General features: G+C 45.1%; 2 protein-coding genes across 2 annotated transcripts in view; both read left to right on the top strand.

Moving 5' to 3' along the window:
- The first annotated feature begins 5,535 nt into the window (after positions 1-5,535).
- LOC147141333 (uncharacterized) lies at positions 5,536-9,489 on the top strand. Its single transcript, XM_086044195.1, has one exon. It carries the CDS (start codon positions 8,058-8,060, stop codon positions 8,961-8,963), a length of 906 nt encoding a protein of 301 aa, XP_085900321.1. The 5' UTR covers positions 5,536-8,057; the 3' UTR covers positions 8,964-9,489.
- A 2,588-nt stretch (positions 9,490-12,077) lies between these two features.
- The window catches only part of LOC147141332 (receptor-type tyrosine-protein phosphatase mu), a 156,091-nt gene continuing 145,966 nt past the window's right edge, over positions 12,078-22,202 (top strand). Inside the window, 1 exon segment of the mRNA XM_086042965.1 lies at positions 12,078-12,539. Coding sequence (XP_085899091.1) covers positions 12,467-12,539 — 73 coding nt within the window. The 5' untranslated portion in view covers positions 12,078-12,466.

Genomic DNA, 22,202 nt, shown 5'->3' with positions numbered 1-22,202 from the left:
TATTATCCGTATTGTGATTTTGCTCATAATTCTTGTCATTATCAGCTGCCGCAGTAGTGTAAAGTAGCTATGGAAATAGATTTTCTTTTTCTTTTTTACACCAATTACAACAGGAAAAGAATTACAAACAATAGCATCCGATTCCCCTCAAAAATAGAAAAATTATGTTGTCATGACAGAGATTAGCCAGTAGGTGTCCCCATTACATCACACATCTCAAATACAACCCACTCGGCGCAAGTCAATCGTCCAAAAAACTACATTAGACTGTATGTACAGTATTGCACATTTCCATGACAACCTCACATCAAACTCTAACTGCTGTTTACTTCCATCTTTGGCACCATCTAATAAGAAGCCAGACTCAGCCAAAGCCTCTTTAACACCGGACCACAAGAACCTCAGGCACATCAATCAGGCGACCGTTACAAACACTGATCATTTCAGCTGATAGCATGACGTCCGTTCCACTAAAACACCCGCTTCTTAATATAACCGTGGCTTGGAAAAGCGAGCCGCAGGCATGCGACAACGGCGTAGGAAGTGAGGCCACAATTAGTGGGTTAAGCCCGCGGGCAGATGGTGGAATTCCAGGCCAAGGTGGTGAGAGGATGGCAGTCCTCTTTTGACGTTTACTTGAAACACCGATCCAATCTTTCTTATGCCTTTTTTCCAAACACTACATGTGCGGGAAAAAAAAAGTTTTTCTGGCCCAAGGCCATCCAGCCGCTAGGACCCAAGCGTTTTACCTGCACACGCACTTCTCAGCACGGGGGAGGAAATCAGCATGTCAGCAGTAGACCATTTGTTCTCTATACAATACAATACAATACAATAGAATACAATTTTATTTATATGGCGCATTTCATAAAAGCTCGAGCTGTAACAAAGCACTTTACAAACAATACAATAAATAGAACAAAAACAATAAAAGGCTGTGATACATGTATTAATAAAGCTAGATATAAAATATAAATAAAAATATAAGTAAATAAAGACAATCAATTGACATAAAACACTATATACAATTGATGCCGGAAAAGAGCCGAAAATTTCAGGTCTGATCAAAAGCTTATAGACAAATGGGAGAATCTTAAATTGGACCCCGAAATGACATTGGCTATCAAAAAAGGGGACAGTGGATGGGGAAATCTGAAATCACCGCACACACAAAATGACGACCAGGAATAGGTCACGCTGATAATAGTGGCCAGGGATTAGCGTGTGCCGACACAGGCCGACAATAAATACCCCTCCCCAGAACTAGCAACAGGTGTGTGACAAGATTGTTTCCCTTTAATAAAAAGGCTTAAAACACACCTCGGTGGAATAAGACATTAAGCTCTTTGCGACGCAGAGGCCTTCCACGATGGCCCAGACAATGAGGATGATTTCACATTCGAAACCTTTAACAAGTTTGAGTCAGAATCGGCTTGGTCAAGTAAATAAACCCGAATACAGGCTGAACAAACTGGTGGAAGACCACCAAAACTGACTATGGCGATCTGATGCGGGTTCTTAGAGTCTTCGGTTGTTGTTGTTGTGCTCCGATAATCGTGAGGGGCCAGTCAAAGCCAAAAATGCCAGGACACCTTTTTTGTGCCAGTCTCCCCATGTGTACACCGAACCAACCATCAAACGGACTTTGCCGTGGTCCTGTTGTGCTAAGAATGAGATCTGACATCGATCCAATTACTCAGAGACCAGCAAATAAAATCTGCCGCACTTTGGTTACACTTGAGATCAGACTTTCGTAATTCCTTTCCAGAACTAATCCTTTTGGTGTGGTCGATTTTTGTCAGGTAAGCCGATTTATGTGCAGGCAAAAGCAACCGATCCAAGACCACCGAGCGAATTCTTCCGAGGTTTGCGATCCCTCTCGATTCCCCAGCCACCTTCATTTTCCTGCCTTGTTGTGGTTTGTTTGGTAAGGTAAAGTCAACGAGTGCGAATCAACAGGGGCCAGGCTACCAAATTAACTGACATGATTTGGTTGTCATTTGAATATAATTTGACTTCAATCCTCACCGAGTCTTGAGTTTTCTCTTCGTTTCTGGTGCATTCGAACCGACAGAATAAATAACCTTGTGTGTGCACCGAACCGGCTGGTGCAAGATCACCAAACTAACCACAGCACGGTTTGGTCGTGGTGATAGCAAGATCTGACCTTGATCCGCTCCGAAAGGCAAATCAAACGATTAAACGTTTGTTTTCCCCCTCGATGTGGTCCGATTGATCAGGTTACAAGAGTGTGGACTGAACCAGCAAGAGACCAGCAAAGGAACTCTGGCGGTCTCTGAACTTCAAAAGTGGCCGCAAAATAACCAACCTCAAGTCAATAGTTTTGATTTCACCGTTTAACTCCAGCAATAATCATTTGATTTAAGTACCCCATTTTTGGGATAAGATGCTAACCCCTGAAAAGTGTCAGGTGCTTGTGTGTGACTTTCACCACGCTCATCCTCGTGGCCACCAGGCGGGAGCTCAAGCCTTGTCACAGTCCGTTAGTATGCCAGCCAGCATGCCAGCCGAAGCGAATCGGCCACATCCTCCAGCTGGACCGGGGCCACCGATGGGCACCTGGACCCGCGCTCGTGAAAACAGAATCGCAAATTTAACTCTGAGGAAGGCGCTCGCGTCTCAGCATGTGCACAGTGCTCTCCTGGCGAGAGAATCCCCGCTGCTTTTTTTCCTTGTACATGCACAATTATTTATTTTTTTTAAGTTACGCCTTTTAAAACATTTTTTTTTTTTTTTTTTTTTTTTTAAAAGATGTTTGGACTTGAACGGTTGGCTGGTGTCCAGAGTCACGCGGGCTTGAAAAGGCAACTCTCACAAGGTGCCATTGTGGGGGAATCCAGCGATTACCATATCAGCGTGGCGTGAAACATCGATGGCAGCGAAACGCTCTGGCGAGTGCCATCATTTTCTCGAACGGAGCATTGTCACATCCCATTGTGTGAAGCGGCCGTGCCAGAACGATAATCCGCCGTGAAACCGGAACGGATGGGACTGAGAGCGTTGAAATGTAGCTTGGTCCATCGCACCCGACGTACCTCGAAGGCCTCGTTCCAACCGCTGTCAAATGTACACAGTACATCTAACGCACAGCCTCGGCTGCCGGATTCAAAGCAGGAATTCTTTCAGTGCCATCCCGCCGCTCCAGAGCATATAGCAAACCTCGCCTAGCTAACCCCCGCTGCCCTGCTATGTAGCAGAGTCACTAAATGCGGGATAATTTACTGGAATGTACTCAAAGGTCTCAAACCAGGCAACGAGAGGACGGCTTAGTGGGAAAACTAACTTGTTCACAAAATATATTTTGGTCAACTTGGTGCTTAGAGCTAACAGAAAACATTTGTTGCTGCGTGATTAGCTAGTTGCTTAATGTAAACTAAACAACGTATCAAAAGTGAAGTGTAACATTTTACTTTTCACTTGCTTTGCTAACCACAAGGTGGTGATGTTTCATCTGTTTTGTTTTTGTGTTGGTGTCAGCATGTCTCCTAAAAGAATCTATTGTGCAGCTTCTTTTGAACAGTGACGGTAGTTCGAGAGCTTGAACCAACTTGAAGGCAGTTTATAGCATTCGATGAATGTAATCCACGTCCTTTTGTAAACAGTTTTGCTTTCAGTGAACCAAGCCCATGCGTTTTTGTAAAGACTGAAGACATGATTTTGAAAACCTTGACAATTTAGCGTCGTCAATCCACGTAACCTACGTTTTCGTAAACAAAGACAATTTATTCTTAGCATGTTTTCATGCGTCAAAATCAAATTAGCATATTCTATGAACCAAACATCCAGTTTCTTTGTAAACATAAAATACATTATTAAGTTAAGTTTAAGTTTTTCTTCTTCCCACTCCTTTTCGAGTGTTAATGATTTGATTTGAATATTGAACCTGCATGTTTTCTGCTTTAAGTATCGCTCAAGTCTTTTTTTTTTGTATGCAGGTCATTTATGTTTATAAGTCATTTTACTCGAAACAAATAAAAATGAAATGAAATGAAATGATTTTTTAGACAGTTTTGACCAGAGTCTTCTATGAACTCAACTTGCTCGTTTTTGGAAACAAACCCAATTAGCAAAAAAAAAAAAAATTACTATACATGTATCGTAGCTAATTTAGAGACTTAAATTGACCTAGCGTCCGTGTTTGGTCAACATTGATGAAGTCACCAAATGGTGTCAGTAAGCAGTAGTAGCGGAGATCAACCCATTTGTCTCACTGACTGCGCTAACAGGACCTCTCATCAAGATTGGTCAAACTCTGAGCGACTACTACGCTCACGGTAGTGCTAACATCACGGCTGTGGGACTCATTTAGCCTCCTCGGCGGTGCTTCATCATCCGCCTGTTGCCGTCACAGCCACGCTGGCATCGTCCTCCCTTCTGCCGCATCAGCAAACTCTGATTCGACCACTTTGGAGCCCAGTTAGCTTTCCTGCGCATGTTACAGATGTTATCTCGATACGCTAGCGTTAACCTGGATCGCGCTCTCCCCCGGGTGAGTCGTTATCGTCCATTCATCACATCGGCCCAGTTTGTTTGTATCTGGTCGCAGATCTAACTAGAGATAGCCAGCCAGCCTGGAGCGTGATTAGTGGATGAAAAAAAAAATAGGATGCAGGAGTTTCACTTCTCTGATAAGGAAGGAGAACAATATTCCAAGAACATGGAGGATGCTTATCTCATTTGTTTAGGCTCTCTTATCGCTGACTGGCTTCAAAGTTAGCTTATGACAACGTAATATTGCTTCCATGATGTTCACCACCAAACACTGTTTTTGTAACCGGACAGGACACACTGTAAACGTTAATAGAAATATCAAAGACAATTCCGGATCTGGAATCCAACATATGGACTTTTCAAGGGTCATCAACTTTTTGGAAACTGAGCGCTCCTTCTAGTTGACTGATTAATGTGAAGGGCTAGTTTGATGCACACTTGTGAAATAACAAATTTGCTCAAATTACCTTTAATTATATGCTATTAATAATTAATGATGTACATCTGTGAAGACACTGTCAATCACTGGCCTTAGCTTGTAAAAGCCGGCCTGAAATTTGCAGTCGGAATCGCTAACGGACGCTCCGGATTAGAGCCGAAATGGGCAAGACGAGATCGGTCTAACAAAAAATGAGTTTTTATTTTATTATTTTTTTTCCCCGTACAAAAACTGTCATACGGCGTACACAATTTGAAATGATAAAAAAAAAACCCGTATAAAATACGGGGTAAACGTGCAAGTTGACAGGTATGTGAGATAGACCACAATTCGACCTCCATCAATCTTGGTTAGTTAACATGACGGGCTGCTTTGCGTCGCCCGCAGGTTTTGTCCTCAAATTTGCCAACCTCCAGATTCTTGGCTTCCTCGACGCTCCATTTGCGCCGGAGATGTGTCCACCGGTGTCAATATTCACACATGCGCCTGCTGAATAATTGATGATGATCAGCTCGGGTGCCCCTACCTACTCTCCCCGTTTAATGACCCCCCCCCCCCGATACTCTTGCGGGGCTTGCGGCATGCAAATGCGTCGTCTCTCCGAAACCTAACTTGTCTGGCGTTCTAACCTAAAGCGCTTCCCCGGTTGGCGGTGTGTCCACCAGGGGAAGTCATGTCGAGACACTAAAAGCTCAAGTGTTGGCAGGGTACTTCTCGCACTTCAACAAGCCTCCAGGCGGATTCTGCGGTGGCGAGGCCTCGGCTGTAATGAACGAGCACTTTGGGGGCACGTAAACCCACCGAACGGCGCGTTAAACACCGACATCCGATACATGAGCATCAAGACCCGATAAGTAACTCTCAGTTTCCAAAAAAGTTGGGTGATCCTTTTCCTTTCCTTTCCTTCCCCAAGTTCTAGTAAGTTCCATTTCCTGTTCCATCAGTATCACTGCGCTGTTCCTGCTTTGCCATCGATATTATCCTTTTGCGTTGGGCGTCACAAAAAAAAGGCCAAGATCAACTCTGGAATGTCCTTCCTGGCCTAATCCAGCGCGATCCAATCTACCTCTTCTTGAGCACGAGATACATCATGATGACAAGTTGCGCTCATCTATTTATAAGAAAGACGACACCTCGGCTGTGCGCCGACACACCCCTGCGGCGGCGACATGAGGCTCGCATCGCGTGCGATCAAATATGCAGAAAAAAGGTTTGACTTGCTCAAGGGGCTGGCGCGAGAAGTCGGACTAGCCGGCTCGCTCAATCAACGCCGGAAAACATGTCACAACGACACAAGTCGTTGCCAGAACGAGACCGCCGGCTTCATTACTCTTCATTAAAAACACATCTTTTATCCCGCGCATGTTTTTTTTTTTTTTCTCTCCCCCTCACACCCCGGAGGAACAGATGTGCGGAAACAGCTTGACATTTAAATGACAGGAAAATGGGATCCACCGTTCCTGGCGCATTTGCGAGACACCTTTTTATCACGGCGTGTCATTAGCGCCTAAATGAGAACCAGCACGGTTGCGTACCCTCAAGGGTGGCAAAAATGATCTTCCGTGAAGGGTTATGCGGCACCATAATGACGACGCGCGGTCTTACCCATTGGAGACTCGCCAAAGATCCAACACAAAAGAGGTCCGATGCAAAAAGTCTGCCTCTTTAAACATAACTCGATTTTGATTGGCAACGTCGGGGAGGTATTCAAACGTACTGTATGTTTACGAACGTGTTTATGCCGAATTCTTTGTACGTTATTTGGATACGCAGTTGTCAGAATGACGCGGTGCAAAAAAACAACAAACGGGGCCCGTCTCACTTCTTTCCTCCCATGAAATAATGATCATACTTCGCCGCCATGCTCGGATGGCATATTAAAAATATCGAAGCAGAATGACGTGTCGACACTAGTGCGCCCGCATAGGACTTATTCTGGGGAAAAAAATATGCTTGCGTTGACTTTGCCTTGAAATTCATAATTGAATTACTAATACTACATAAAACGATTCTTTCTTCTAACCCTAATCGCATTGCATCAAGATGAATTTCACAGTTTCTACTCGTCAACGTGGCATTCTAAAAAGACTGATCGTTTATTTTGAAAATGTGACAAGCCGCAGCACACTCCAACCGTCTCCCAAAGTCCAATTCGGCAAAAGTCAATATTCCAGCTGTCACTCACAAGTGCTGATGTAGCCGCGAGTCGATGCGGCGAGTACCCCCGAGTTGGAGACTGCTGCAAACTGTCATCCGAGTTCTTTTGATTACCGCACACTGGCAGAAACGATGACTAAGGCCAGCGTTAAGTGCGGTCCCCGTTTCGTAGCGTCGGCCGGAAAATTGGATCAAGACAAGGTCGACCAAACTTAAAAGTTCTGTGATGTGATGGGTGACTTTTCCTGGCGCAAGAACCGTCTTTGCCAAGCCTTTGCAAAGAAGATTAATATTATTATAATGATTGGCGGTTAGACACTTTTTGGGGAAGAATTTTCCCCAAAAGTGTGAAAACGGTGAGGGTAAGAGTTGCCCCTCAGGGAGCGGACGGACGACGGGGTCAATGTCTCCGGGAAGCTTAGTGGAATGTTCCGTGTCCTTTTGCACTTGAGCTTAAAAACGCCACGCGTGTCCGCGCAGGAGGTTCCATTAATGCCTCTGAGAAGTGTTACTTTCGCCGCCGCCTCCTTGGTGTCAGGTTTAAGTCGCGGCAAGGGAACATCCGTCCCGGTCGAGAGGGCGGACAAAGGAGATTACGTCGGCTGGCAGGTTGTGCCTTGAATCAAAAGGTCTTTTTTTTTTTTAAGGGACGGGGTGAACAGTTCAACACAAGTATGTAAATTGACATGTCTGAGTATGAGGTCATGGCATTGACACAGAACCGCCCCCCGCCCCCTACTTGTGGAGCGCGAGGGGGGCACGGTTCTATCTGTGGACCTGACAAGTGACAGGACCAGCTGGGGAATGAAACCCTGTAAGACGGGGGGGGCACTTTGTCCGTGACGAGCAGACCACGCGCGAGCCCCCCCCCCACAGCGCCGGGAGGATTGTGCGATAGGAGAGCAACAACTCGGCGCGAAGGCAAATCAAATGCGGACGTCTTTTGGCTATGGGCGGGAAACAGTCTCACGGCTTCTCCGACAAGGAGCTAAGCGAAGCGGGCGTGAGCCAAGGGGGCCGGAGGAGCGGCGGCGGCGGCGGCGATCAGGCCAGCCTTTCCTCGGCCGCCGAGAGAATCCGCAGACACGCCACGGTGCACTTCGGCTACAGCACCCTGAGCCTGGCCATGCGCGGCCTCGACGACGCCCCGGCCGAGTTGTGGGAGCTGCGCGAGCTGCAGAAGCTCAACCTGTCCATGAACTGCCTGCGCTCGCTGCCGCCGGCCCTCGGCGCGCTGGACAACCTGGTGGTGCTCAACCTGTGGGGCAACGACCTGACCGGCCTGCCGCCCGAGATCGGCCTCCTGAAGAAGCTGCGCGTGCTCTTCGCCTGCCGCAACCGCCTGAGCGAGGTGCCCGAGGAGCTGGGCTCCTGCGCCTGCCTGGAAGTGCTCAGCCTGGCCAACAACCAGATTAGCGGCCTGCCCGGCAGCTTGGCGGCCATGCGCAGCCTGACCAAGCTTAACCTGAGCCACAACCGCATCGCCCACATCCCTACCTGCGTCTACAGCATGAAGGGCCTGGTCTTCCTCCACCTGGCCTGCAACCGGCTGGAGACCATCGCCGACCAGATCCAGGACTTGGTCAACCTCAAGATCCTCATCGTGGAGGGGAACAGCATCCACACCCTGCCCAAGACTCTGTGCTTCCTGGAGTCCTTAGAGCTCCTCAATGTAGACTTCAATGAACTGCAGAGCGTGCCGGTGGAGATGTACCTCCTGATCAGGCTCAGGAGGCTGGCCTGCCATCCTCTGGACAAGGGGCTCCATATTATACACAACCCCCTGCTCAAGCCCATTCAGGAGGTATTGCAGGGAGGACTGAGCTCCCTGTACAACTACCTCAAGCCCACGTGAGGCACCATCGACGAGCGCCGCGGCCGGCACCCGGCCGCCGACGGGCGCCCCTCGCGCCTCAAACACAGATCCCGCTATCAGTATTACGTCGCAGGGCAGGTGTCGTTGGCTGTAAATAAACACCTACAAAACCGCCGCCGCGCCCGCCACGCGGAACGCGAGCGTGAGCCGCAGTTAAGGGTTAAAAGGAGGCGGCAAAAATTCACGGGTCCACATTTGGAGGCTGATTAGTGGCGAGCGGTTTGTCGCGTTAAGGTCATGGGGATCAGTCAGTGGAAAGAACCGTCAAGGGGAAGGGGGAAATTATGCAACGGGGAGCGGACAAGAAATGCGTCCTGTGGGAGGTGCATTACAGGAGGATTCCAAAATGCCTGCTTTCATCTGTAATGGAAAGGTCAGTGACACAGTTGTGTGAGTGAGCCAGCAAAATCCGCACGTTTTTAGCCAACTCGGGGGCGGCCATTTTCTCACTTTCCGTCAACAGGAAATGACATCACAGTCGTTCGGGGCTCAGGTCACAACCAATCATGGCTCGGTTTCGGAATATATATATATATATATATATATATATATATATATATATATATATATATATATATATATATATATTTTTTTTTTATATATATATATTACACACATACACGGTCGCTTTATGTACTTCACTTTTAATGCAACAAATTTAATGTGAAAGTAACTTATCAACTCCCAAAGCCTTGACTTCATAGAATGATCAGATTTGATGAAATCACAGTTACAGAGTTATCAGTCAATATCAATACCAATTTTGGGATCAATATTTGGCTCCACCCGCCAGCACTAGGATTCAAAAGGAAATCGTACTAAGGGTGAGGTGCTATCCTCTCAGTAAAGTATTTCCCTCCACAAACTGCATGTTAGGCTGACAAGTCGTGTATTTTGCAACTAAAACATGAAATTCACCAAGTAACATTGTCACTTTTCTTGTCACTAAGTGTATAAACTATGAAATTCAACTCTGTCATGGATACCGATTGTTACTGTCATTGTCGATGTGATTTGATCACCTTAATGTTTGCTCACAAGCAGGATTGTAAGATTATCGCCTTTATTTATTTCTGTAAATATATTATCCATACTATATTCTGTCACTGTTTCGAGAATATAATCAAGTGTAAACTTTCCAAGATTCTCTGGCCTTTATTGTCAATTCAACACCAAGGCACTGGTAGAAAAGTGACCTCTGCTGGAGCTGACTGGTTATTACATGTGCCAAATTAGTCGTGGTGTCCTCTCTATTTGAGAGATCGCCTAAACGAGATTTCATACGTGACCCAAAAGAAAAAAACCCACTTACAGCACGGACGTCAAATCACGTTGTGGTCACATGACCACACATTTCTTCTAAATGTTGTGACAGTCTGAATAAAGCGGCCATCTACCTGTCTAACTTTCTATTATCTATACGTGAAACTCTGCTGTTGCTCCGCAAGACACCGAAGAACTCTTCTCACGTGGCCCAAACTGACACTTGTCTACTACCTCTCGTTTAGCTCATCATGTCAGTTCAATGGATTTGCGTCGCTATTGCTGGGAAGGAATATGATGAAGGAGTATGGATTTTTTATGATGTCAATGTCAGCGGTTCAGCTGCACAGGATGTTGGTCAGTGCGGCGCACAAAGCACACGGACGGTTGTGCTCCAGCTGGTATTTTTGTGCATTCCTTGTCATTTAAGGGCTGAAGGCACGACAACGCACAAAGGGGCACGTGACGTGTCACGTGATTTCTTCGGTATCAATATGGACATTTATTCTTTGAAAGTGGATGTTTTCTCCTCTGCTCGGTAAACCTCGAATAAAACCAGCTGCTTTCTGTTCATTTGTAGTCGCAGGGTCAACTATGTTTCAAAGCCTATTAACGTGTGAAATATGGCATATGCTGTGTTAAAAAGTCCACCTTTTCAAACTAATGCTCAATTTTCATTGCCATGTTTCAGAGAGGTATTCTTTCAATACTGCGTCATGGGATCGATTATGACCATATAGGCGGTTTTAGGTTTTACCGAATGCCGTAATTTCCACCCCAGTTTCCACCCCAACAGTTGCCAATGAATCTATCAATACTAAATTCATAATTTTATTATAAATGTCCTGATAGTCTCCAGAGTGTAGATTGTCTCCACAGTGTGTATAAACATTTTAATCACCAGTTTAAATTGACATATGATCCGATTAGGCGACTGATCGTCACTACTACCGCTGACTAGTTGGCTAGCAAAATAATCGTTTGTGACAGCCTTAGTTGGGAATTGTTATTTCGTAGCCACAAAAGGACCACCCCAGGCAAAACTGTCTAGAGCCGGCGCTGATTATGACGTAGTAACAGTTGCTGTAAGCGTAAATTGATGGAAAAGGCTTTGCTACTGAGCTTTGAGTGTCATCAGTTGGTTGCGACAGAGATACAACTGGAGGACTCACAGAAAGGCATAGAAGTGGGCATCCTCGAAAATGTGTTGGCCAATTCATGGCTCAAACACCTGTTGCAAATTTCGCCATTCAGCTCCATGTTAGAGAACAGCGGATTGCACAAAAAGCAGATAAAACTTGAACAGTTGAATATCCTGAAAATCCAATTAAAAGATGGATATCTACATGACACAGTACATTGTAAACTAGATTGGTTATTCACTCTTCAGTCATTTGCAGGCCACATTTTCCAAGCAAATTCCCAACTCCAGCTAAAACTCAGTTTTCACTTTTGTTTGCACGAAAAAGTTTTTGCTTCTCGTCTTTATGACGTCACACAATGCGCCATTTTTTTTTGTACTCGCTCCTAAGCCGAAAGAAACAACTCTCTATTTCAAATGACACGTTTAGTTAACTTTAACTTGTATTAGTAAACAATAAATGCCTTCATTAGCTACTAAACAAACTTATTTATTGTACGTTTTCCCCCTTTCATTCTTCTACGGCCTGGCGAGCGACGACCTACGTAGTATTTGTGTAAAAATAAATAAATGAATAAATAAATAAAATAAAGTAATATGATGACGACATCTGTTCCTTGGGGGGGGGGGGGGACAATGTTCAAACAAGCCGGGTTACCAGAACATCTTCACCAAGAGGTAGTGAAGGGTGGGATGGTTGGTGGTAGTTGGGGCGCGGTTGCTTCTCTGCCTACCCTGCTCACACACGCCCTCTCCTGGCCACACGGCCCGTGCACAGCCGCCAAGGCACCACTCACTCCATCCACGCGCAAGTGTGCAATCGACTCACTCGCGGTCCTCCTACGAGTGTGGAGCGGAGCGAGGAGGAGGAGAAGGAGCAGCAGCAGCAGCAGCAGCAGCAGCAGCAACACGGGAGCGACTACAGCCCGCCTATAAACAAATCATAAAAAACAACAGGGACGACCACGGAGGTTCTTTTTGTCCTTGTTATTTTTTTGTGAAGGAGCCGTCCAAGTTGTGAGACGAGCGCCGAAGAGTTTTGTTTTGCCAACCCCGCGGTCGCCTCGGCGCCGTCGACATGGATAAAGTTGTCGGTTGGTGGTTCGCCACCATCACGCTGCTGCTATCCGCCCGGGGAGAAGTTTTTAAAGGTAAGTGAACGCGCCTGATACATTCAATGTCGCCCAAAACATTTTTTTTTCCTAACGATAATTTGTCAACACTTGAGGATACGTGAATGATTCCGAACAGGTGCGACCACCTCGCCGCGTACGGTAACCGGCGACGGGGGTCGAGTTGAGGGAGTTCACTGTTTGTGTGCGTCTAACTTTATCTTTATAAGTTGCCCTGTCTAATGTGATTAACCTCAAAGGGATTCCCTTGTCACCTGCGAAAATAAGAAGGTAAAAGACAAAGTCGAGATAATACATTTGGATTTATTTGATGAAACGATCACCCTTTACGGTAACAGATGTATGTTGCAGGTTGTTTTGATGCCATGTGTTTATTATGTCGGTCTAAATAATATTTTTCATGTAAAATTGATTTTTGGGAGGGAGAAATGTCCAGTAATGGAATGCCCGAGGGTCCCTAAAGGGCTCTTATTGACACCAGAAGAGCACATTAATCCGTTCTGCCGCCGATGAGCACTAATGGATGACCGATCTAATCGATCCAGCTCCCAAATATCTTTTTTTTATGTAAAGCTCTTATTTAAAAGTTGGCTGAATGACTACAACAAGCGCTACCGCGGGGGTACTGTTGAGGGCAGTATTGCACACGCATGCAGCATCAATGGCTGGAGAAGATGCAGATCAGATGGAAACTTTGAACAAAGTCTCGTTAAATAATTTAATATACTTTATTAAATTGGACTGCTTATTCGGTCACGCAACATAAATGTGCTTCATCATCTCCCGTTTGACTAAGGGTGCAGAGATTTATTAGCGGGGGCTCCCAGCGGTGCTGGAACTGTCGATAAACGCCCTCCTAATTGCACACAAGTGTGTGTGTGCGTGCGTGCGTGTGTGAGTGAGTGTGTAAATATGTAAACCAGGAAGAAATCAATGTTTCACTCTTTCGTCTGCGAGGTGACGGATTAGCCGCGCGGCGGGTTTGAGTGTTTGCTATGGAGGGGACGTGCTAACAGCTCATGTGCTAATCAGATCACGCACAGAGCGTTGGTCCACTTGGATCCCCCTCCCCAGTTCGAGCTCCTGCAAGTCATCTTTAAGTCTCATCTTTTGCTGCTTTTTTTTGTGTAGCTCCCTTACACTTCCCCCTCCACCATGTTTGTCTTCTGATGCCCACGATGCTCGGAGACAACAATAAATCACTTGTTGTGTCGGGCTTGGTTTTCGCCGCCTCACAACGAAGGCGACCATTTTCCCCCCTGAATGTTTTTTTTCTCCCTCTGATGTCTCTACTAGGGATGGGTATGTGGGGGGGGGGGGGGGGGGGGGGGGGAAACTGCTTTTTGGGTCGCGCCTGTAGCCCGTATAGGCAGGCAGACCTTTTGGGCTTGCGGTCTACTCTGCTTTCTGATACCAAGTAGTGAAATCCATTTTTGCTATATGATTTCACACTAAACTCTGTTCTCATTGTAGTTGCTTCCAGTTTTCATCTCTCCTGCAGCCCGTTTAGGCAGGCCTTTCATAATTGTATTTACCTTCTTCCTACCGCCCCTTGAACCTTTGCATGAATTATTATTTATTATCCGAGCGACTTAGTTTGAACTGGCACCGATGTTTTGTTGACATGGTAACTGGTTGTGTGAGTCCACCGTCTGTGACAGTCACGGTATTAAGCAAAGTGGGAACGCTAGTTGTCGCGGCTTGAAAAAGAAAACGTTTCAATTCTGTCTATGTATTGAACCGGGGTGTGCACGGGGGCGTTGACAGAGCAGCGTTAACCTATGGAAATATTTTCCTTTTTACTTTCAAATGGCTTCCCTTAATTTTGAGTATTGAGGACCCTTGGGGATAAGGTGGATACTCTGCTGCCAAGTAGTGAAACCCACTTCCTGTTTCAATGTTTACAAGCAGCCTGTTTAGGCAGCAGACTTCGTTGGGCATGTACCAATGCACATCGTCGCTGTCGCGTGAAAGCACATATGTCCAATTTTGGACGGTTTTTTTTTTTTTTTGGGGTTGTAATTTTCATGTTTATGCGATGTCTTTAACGCGGAAACACCATTCACGTAAAAATAAGACAAATGACAAAAATGGACGTGTTTTTCACAGGACAGCCACAATATTCCGCTTTCTGCTTCTTTACTGTTTCAGTCTCGACAACAACCCGTTTAGGTGGCAGAGTTTATTCTGAATACACTGTAGAACATTTTTGACTTGACTTGTCCTTTCACTTCCTGTTTTGATGTCTACAGCAGCCCATTAAGGCAGCAAATCTGCCAGTCTATTGCATACTAAGCTTTCTTCTGCCAAGTAGTGAAATCCATTTATTTATTTTCAAAATGATCCAGCACCAAAATGTGCGGCCTCACTTTTTTTCCCTAGATAGTCCCCACACCAAACTTGCTCCCTTACTACCGGTAGTTGCTTTCTGTTTTGATGCCTTCAGCAGCCCATTTAGGCAGGCCTTTACTTAAGTAGACATATATATATATATTTTTTTTTACAAATTAATCCAGCACCAAATTCTATTATTCCGTACTCTATTTTTTCCCCCCTCAAACTAGTCTCACACTTTGCTCCATTAGTGGCTTGATCAACATACACCTGTGAAGGCACAAGGCTGGTTAACCTTGTACCAATTGTGTATTCTACTTTCTGATGCCAAGAAGTAAAAATCATCTTTTGCCCCCCAAATAGTCCTGCATCAAACTTTTCTTATACGTTGAGATTTTTTTTTTACAGCAACCTGTTCATTCAGGCATGCAGTATACACTCTGCTTTCTACTGCCAAGTAGTAGTGATTTTTAATTAAACATGTTCTAAATAATCCTTCACCAAATATTGTTACTTTTCAGATAGATCTACAGCATCCCGTTTAGGCGGCACACTTGGTTGGGCCTGAACTAATTGTTTTATCTGCTTTCTGTCGCCAAGGAGAGCAACTTTCAAGGCACTAAATTTCCTTCTCGCCTTGCTTGTTTCATGTTTCCATCTTACAGCAACCCGTTTCGGCAGTTGGGGTTTAACTAACTTGATGCTACGTATATAATATCTCTTGGGACCCGACACATTAAACTCCGGAGAAACATTTATTTTGTTACATTGCGCCACCTTTATTCCCGGAACGAGCCATGCGCTGATCACGGCTCGTCATTCCTGAGTGACTCAGTCAGTCGGGCCTGATTGGCGTGCGCACTCGGACCAAAGAGAAGCGGCACAGACGTTCCTCGGCGAGATAAACAACTTAATTGGAAGCAATCATTTAGTTCTTCACTCATTTTTTTCCTCCCGGTTCCCAGCTGACTCGGATTTAATAGAGTTTTTCCGCAAGGTGTCCTGACGGATGGCAGCTTCCTTTTGTGGGAGCTGGCGCAGAATTAATTTAAATATGCATGATTTTTTTTTTTTTTTTTTCTTCCTCCCAACCAGGTTGGAGGATTGATGATAGTACAAAGCAGCCAGTGAGGTGTCTACATTCTTCTGTAACTTTACTTCTCAGACACTTTTATTGTGATGGTAATGAAGGCGGTGGAAAGCGCGTTTTTTTTTTTTTTTTTTTTGTCCCCGACGCGGCGTTTGTGGTGTGACTGCCCCCCACCCACCTTGGAAAAAAAATGAGATTGATTGTAACTGGTTGATTTCACTTCCCGAGGAGAAATTTGAAGAACTTCTCAAATGCTAAGTGCTGCTATTTAAATGTGTCTTTTGATGTGACGACTGGCGGGGAAGCATTATGTTTTTTTATTTTTTTTAATTTATCCACACGGAGAAGCCCAACAAAAACACTCAGCATGTAAATAAGTCCCATTTGCATATTATCGAGTGTCTGATGCCTCCATCTTGAATGACAAACAGGACTGTAATCTTGGGGTGGAGGGGAGGGATCACATTCACCATTCCTAAGTGTGTTCTGGCTTGAAGGTTGGGATTTAAAAACTGGATTTGAGGCAGATTAGTTTGGAAGTTTTCGAAATGCCGGATGTGAAAACTGCTGCGAGTTACGTGCATTGTTAGCAATACAAACAAAGGATTAAAGCTCGTGTTTTGACTTGGGTCGCAAAAAAAAAAAAAGCAGAATAACCTATTAGTTAAGGCCCACCCAGTTTGACGCCTGAATGGTCTGCTGTCGAAATGAAAACAGGAAGTAAACGGGACCCGAGCAAAGTTTGATGTGGGCCTATTTCAGAAAACACAAATGGCGGCATTGCGCTTGGAAGCAAAGTACGTACCGTAATCAGTACAGGCTCAACCCAGTTTTCTGCTTAAACGGGTCGCTGTTGAGATCGCAACAGGGAGATGTGAGGAAAGTTTGGTGTGGTGCTCTTTCAGAAAAAGAAGAAAGAAAAAAATGGTGACATGACAGCAGAAAACAGAGCAGGCAGTTTGCACAGACACAACCAGTTTGTCGCCTTAACGGGCTGCATTACAGATCCAAACAGGAATTAAAGGGCTATTTGTGAAAAAAAAAAAAAAAAAAAAAAGTATAATTGCGGTATGGCAGCATAAAGCAGAGTACACAACTAGTACTGGTCCAACCAGTTTGCCATTTAATCGGGTTGCGGTATGGATGTAAATTGCAAATAAGATAGCTTTGATGTGGGACTATTGTGGAGGGAACGCTTTTTGCTGCCAAGCAGTCTAATCCATCCATCCATCCATCCATCCATCCATCATTATCCGAGGGTGGCGGGCATGCTAGAACCGATCCCGGCCGTCTTTGGGCATTAGGCGGGGTACACCCCAAACTGGTTGCCAGCCAATCGCAGGGCACACAAAGACAAACGACCATACACACTCACACCTTGGGACAATTTCAAGTGTTCAATTAACCTACCCCGCATGTTTTTGGAATGTGGGAGGAAAACCGGAGTACCCGGAGAAAACCCACACGGGCACAGGGAGAACATGCAAAACCCACAAACAAGAAAGTTGTATTGTATATGAAGTACTCCTCTTTTTGCTACCACGTCTTGAAACAGTTGCCAATTCTCGTTTATTTATTTGCAAATTCCAAGGACCCCACTCTGCTATTTATAGCCTAGCGGCTCCGACCAGAGAAGTCCTCACGAAGGCAGCGTTTAAAGATGTCATGACATTGAGGCGTGTCACATATCAATAGTATCGATGCATGGCTGAATTGTTACTAGCATAACACATACGCACTTTATTGTGCTTCAATAGGCAGAAGACAATTCAGATGTTCCTGAAAGAGGAAGTCAATCCCAAAGTTTTCTTTACAATATGTTCCCAGCAGGCTCACTAGTCTCAACACGTCATTCTGATTAATGCTGCGTTTGGGGAATATGAGTTAAGCAGCAAAATTCACCTGTTTTTGTCCATCTCAGGAGGCGGCCATTTTGCCACTATGTCAACGGGAAATGACATCGTAGTTGCTCAGGGCTCAGCTTCAGAAAACAGGTGAGCCATCATTGGTCGTTACCTGAGCCCTGAGAGTGTGCGTGATGTCATTTTCAGTCGACAGAAGTGCCAAAATGGCCGCCCCCTGAGATGGCTAAAAACGGGTGGATTTTGCTGCTTAAAGCGGAAGTCAACCCAAACATATTTTTTTCAAGAATATGTTCCCAGCAGGCCCACCACTTGAAACACGGCATTCTGATTAATTTAGCGAATAAGTGTTTAATCCACTCGTTTTTAGCCATCTCTGGGGACGGCCATTTTGTCTTCTGTCGACTGAAAATGACATCACAACTGCTCACAACGACCAATCACGGCTCATATTCAGAAAACAGGTCAGCTGTGATCGGTCGTCGTGAGCAGTTGTGATGTCATTTTCAGTCGACAGAAGACAAAATGGCCGCCCCCGGACATGGCTAAAAACGAGTGGATTAACACTTATTCCGCAAACGCAATATTTAGACTAGTGACGCTGCGTAGAACATTTTATTGGAAATAATATTTTGGGGGTTTGGCCTCCACTTTAATATGGCTGCGTGAGAACAACTTCCAGGTTGTGGTTGAATCAGTGAGCAGCGAGGAGCCAAGAACGTTGCGATTAAGAGAAATGAGGCCCGCCCAATAATGTCATTTGAAAATTGTTCCCTACTCTAATTTGCTCATTTCATGTTTACTTCTTGTCACAGGCACTACAGCAGCCCTTTTAAGTTATGACTTTACAGGTGTATTTTTTGGGTTGAGGTTCCATACTACAGAATTGCATTGAAGGAAGAAAAAAAAAAAAAACAAGCCAAAAAGATTGTGAAGTAGCTATGATGTTAAGGAGCATCAAACACACACGCACACACCCAAAAAAAAAACCATCCCAAAAATAGCTGCGGTGGTGTAAAATAAGCGCGGCCCTTCCTGAGGTCTTCCAAGCAAGCGCGGCGCAAACCCATCCGTCCTTATCTCACGGGTCCCGCGGGTGCCACTCCACATTCGATCATTAGCCGCTGATTTGCCAGCCATTTTATTTACATTCTTGAGAGGCCGTAATAGTTTTGAAGTCGACTCTCGAGGCGGCGGCGGCGGCGGCGGTGGCGTTGTGAGGGAGATGTTGCCGCGGAATGATAATTGGCCTTGAGATGATGCGGCTGAGTGAAGGATGCAGGACAAACAGAGGCGCTCTAATTACGGAGTGAGGAAGCGGGGGGGTTGGGGGGGGGGGGGGGGAAGTAATGAATTGCACGCGGGCCGACACGGGGGCCGACTAATGAAGCGAGCGGCGTGGGGACTGTTTGTGTGTCTGCGAGGCACGCTTCAACAATCGTGCGATTGCGTCAACATGTGTAAGGGGAAAAAAAAAAAATATGGTGGGAAATATAAGTTGGTATGCAGCGATTGGCGCCCACGTGCGCATCATAGGTGGCTTGGTGTTGAGTCGAAGTGCACTAATGAATGCTCGGAGCGGCTGCTTATTTATTAATGATGATGACCAGGAGGAGGAGAAAGCGGTTTATGTGAAAATATTAAAGGGAGGGGGTGAACCATCTCTGTTGGTCCTCCTTTCACCTGAAAAAAAACCCAAAGTTTTCCGTTCTTTAGTAATTAGCAGGAGAACATGGGTTAGTTTCACCCAAAAAGTTGGACCAAAAAGTCAACAATGATTTTAACACCATTTTTTTTTTTTTTTTTTGCTTTTCGAACACCTCAAACTATAAAACAACAAAAACAGGACTCAGCTTTTGGTGCCAAACTAATTTATTTCAAGATATCCAAAGAACTAACGTGCTGTGAGCGACGCTGACTCGCCGCATGGCCCGAGTTGAACTTCAGTGGCTTTTTTATATGGTGCTCGTCATTCACTCCGTGAACTGCATCGTCTTTTTTCACAGTTGCGACACACTTTCTACTTTCACTTTCTGCTGCCTTCTGCGACACATAGTCTGTTCGTACCATACATCGGGGGGCCAACTCGTGCCCCCTTTGGGAGGAAAATCGGGGGCGATATCCTGGACAAACAAAGAAAAATTCCAAGTATAAAAAAAAATACTGACAATAAAAGATAGTTGGGCTTACACTGGGTCTTATTGTGATAACTTGAGTAGGGCAAATATTTTTTGAAAACATAGTAACTCAATAATATTACATTTGGGATTTTTGTGGAAAAAGCGTACAAAATTTTTGCACTTAATGCTCGTTTCTTGTTCGGCAGTTTTGTGCCATCCTTGAATGGTAGTTTTTATGCAAGAGAGCCCTTGCAATTGGGGGAAAAAAAATACAGTGTGTGGTTATTTTGTCTGGAGAGGGGTGCACTCTCCTTTCCAGGCCGTTTTAGTGGCTGCGTGACTTCAAATGTTTTTAAAATGGATCATTCTGTGCAGGTAGGAGACTTGCCAAAAAGCTGCCAGTCTCGCTGTTAACTAGTTGCAGTGCAAGTAGTGGCACTAGGGGGGGCGGGGGGGGGTGGGGTATGTAGGGCGGGCAGGGGTGCGCCGCTACTGCTTGTTCCACCTTGTCTCCTGTTATTTATTAAGCATGTGTCAAGGCTCCGGCGGCAGGCAAGGTGAACTCCGCCCCCTCCATCCGCCGGGCTCGGCGAGGAGGGGCTGCTGGGCCTGGTTTGTGTGTGTGCGTGCGTGCGTGTGTGTGTAAGGGGGGGGGTTGCACTTATGAGTGTAACCAGGGGCAAAATCTTCCATTACTGTCAGCGTGAATCTGTTGCCGTCACATTAGCGCACGTCACGCGCACTCATTAATGCATTAGGGTCTTGCTGGCTCGCCAGCCATTTGCACTGGGCCGTTTGCCCTTGCGCTTAAAAGGCCGCCCGGCGCTCCACCTATTGACCATTTAACTCTTCAATAATGAAGCCATCCCCCTGGATGAATGGAGCATCAGTGGTGCCTCAGAGTAAAGTAGAGGAAAAAAACAAAACCAAAAAAAAATCATACATTTTTATGAGGGCACGTATGAAACATAATCGACCAACAGTACTGATTCTATTCCCGCCGCTTGTACTCTGCCACATGTTTCTGAAGACAGTGGACAGTTTTTCTGCCTCCGTCCGGGTTCCTCGTGCCCTGTGTGACTGTCTCTTAGAGATAGACCGATATGTTTTTTTTTTAGGAGTCAAGGCGACCAATAACCGGTATTAATTTTTCGTCAAAATGAAAATATTGTAAAAATCTAAAAAAAAAAAAAAAATCTTAACTTTGTTGAAACGTCTATAAGCATATGTTTATTTAACACTTTTTCAGATTTGCATAAAGTAGAATTTTTTGGGGTATTATTATTATTATTATTACTATAAATTTTTGACAACATAAATCTCTGTTACCAAATTGTAACAAAAAGGTCGCCAGCATGTCTTAAAAAGTGAAATGAAAACACTTAAAAAATAATAATAATAATAGCTCCATATAGTTTTCGACAGTAAATGAAGTTCTCCAAAATTTCCAAATGGCAGAAAATTGAACTTTCACATCTTTGTTTTGATTCCAACGCAGTTTAAAATTGATTTATTATCGGCCTTCAGATGTTTTAAAAAGGCCGATGCCGATATTCGTCAAAATGCAGAATATCGGCCCAGCGCCGATAATCGGCCCGGCCGATAATCGGTCTACCGCTACTGTATCTCCAGGGATGCTTTTTAGTGGCGTTACTGAGCGCCGCCAGGGTGGTCACTGTCCCGCCTCCCTCTAAGAAGGCGATGGTAAATATTGAGCCCTTAGAAGCAGAGAAAAAAAGTAAAAAAAAAAAAAACACTAACAAATGTCAGGCACGATATGAAGCCGCAATGGCTGTCCAAATGGGCACTTAGGATGCGGAAGTGTCCCTCTCCGGCAAATAAATGCCGACTCTACTTTTCACTTGATCTTTTGGGTGTTTTATTCAGTGTCATAACAGGTTGTTATCTCTCATGGTAGAGTATACGGCAACATTAAATGTTGCCACTTTTGCTCTCCGACATCCAAATTCGTGCTTGTGTCCTGTCAACAGCGCACATCCAAACGATAAATGAAAAAAAACTGTTTTATTACCGTCGCTCCTTATTTAATATTTGGCTGCTCTGCTACTGTGGTTACTTTGCCGTAATAAAAAGCGCAGACAACCTTGGAGAATATACAGAAGATGAAATCTGTATTGCATTGCATTAAGTCTGATTGATGCACACGGGTGAATAACGCGTAATTACAATCATGCCGATTTTCAATTTCAAATGATACAAAGGCCGCGCTTACATAACATCCCCGCCTTTATGTCAACACGTCACCACACTTTGC

This window comes from Filicampus tigris, chromosome 10 (genome assembly GCF_054856515.1).
Source record: "Filicampus tigris isolate MCC_2025a chromosome 10, RoL_Ftig_1.0, whole genome shotgun sequence".
Classification (NCBI taxonomy): Eukaryota; Metazoa; Chordata; class Actinopteri; order Syngnathiformes; family Syngnathidae; genus Filicampus; species Filicampus tigris.
The sequence above is the reverse complement of the archived record's forward strand: the minus strand, read 5'-3'. Positions and strand labels throughout refer to the sequence as shown.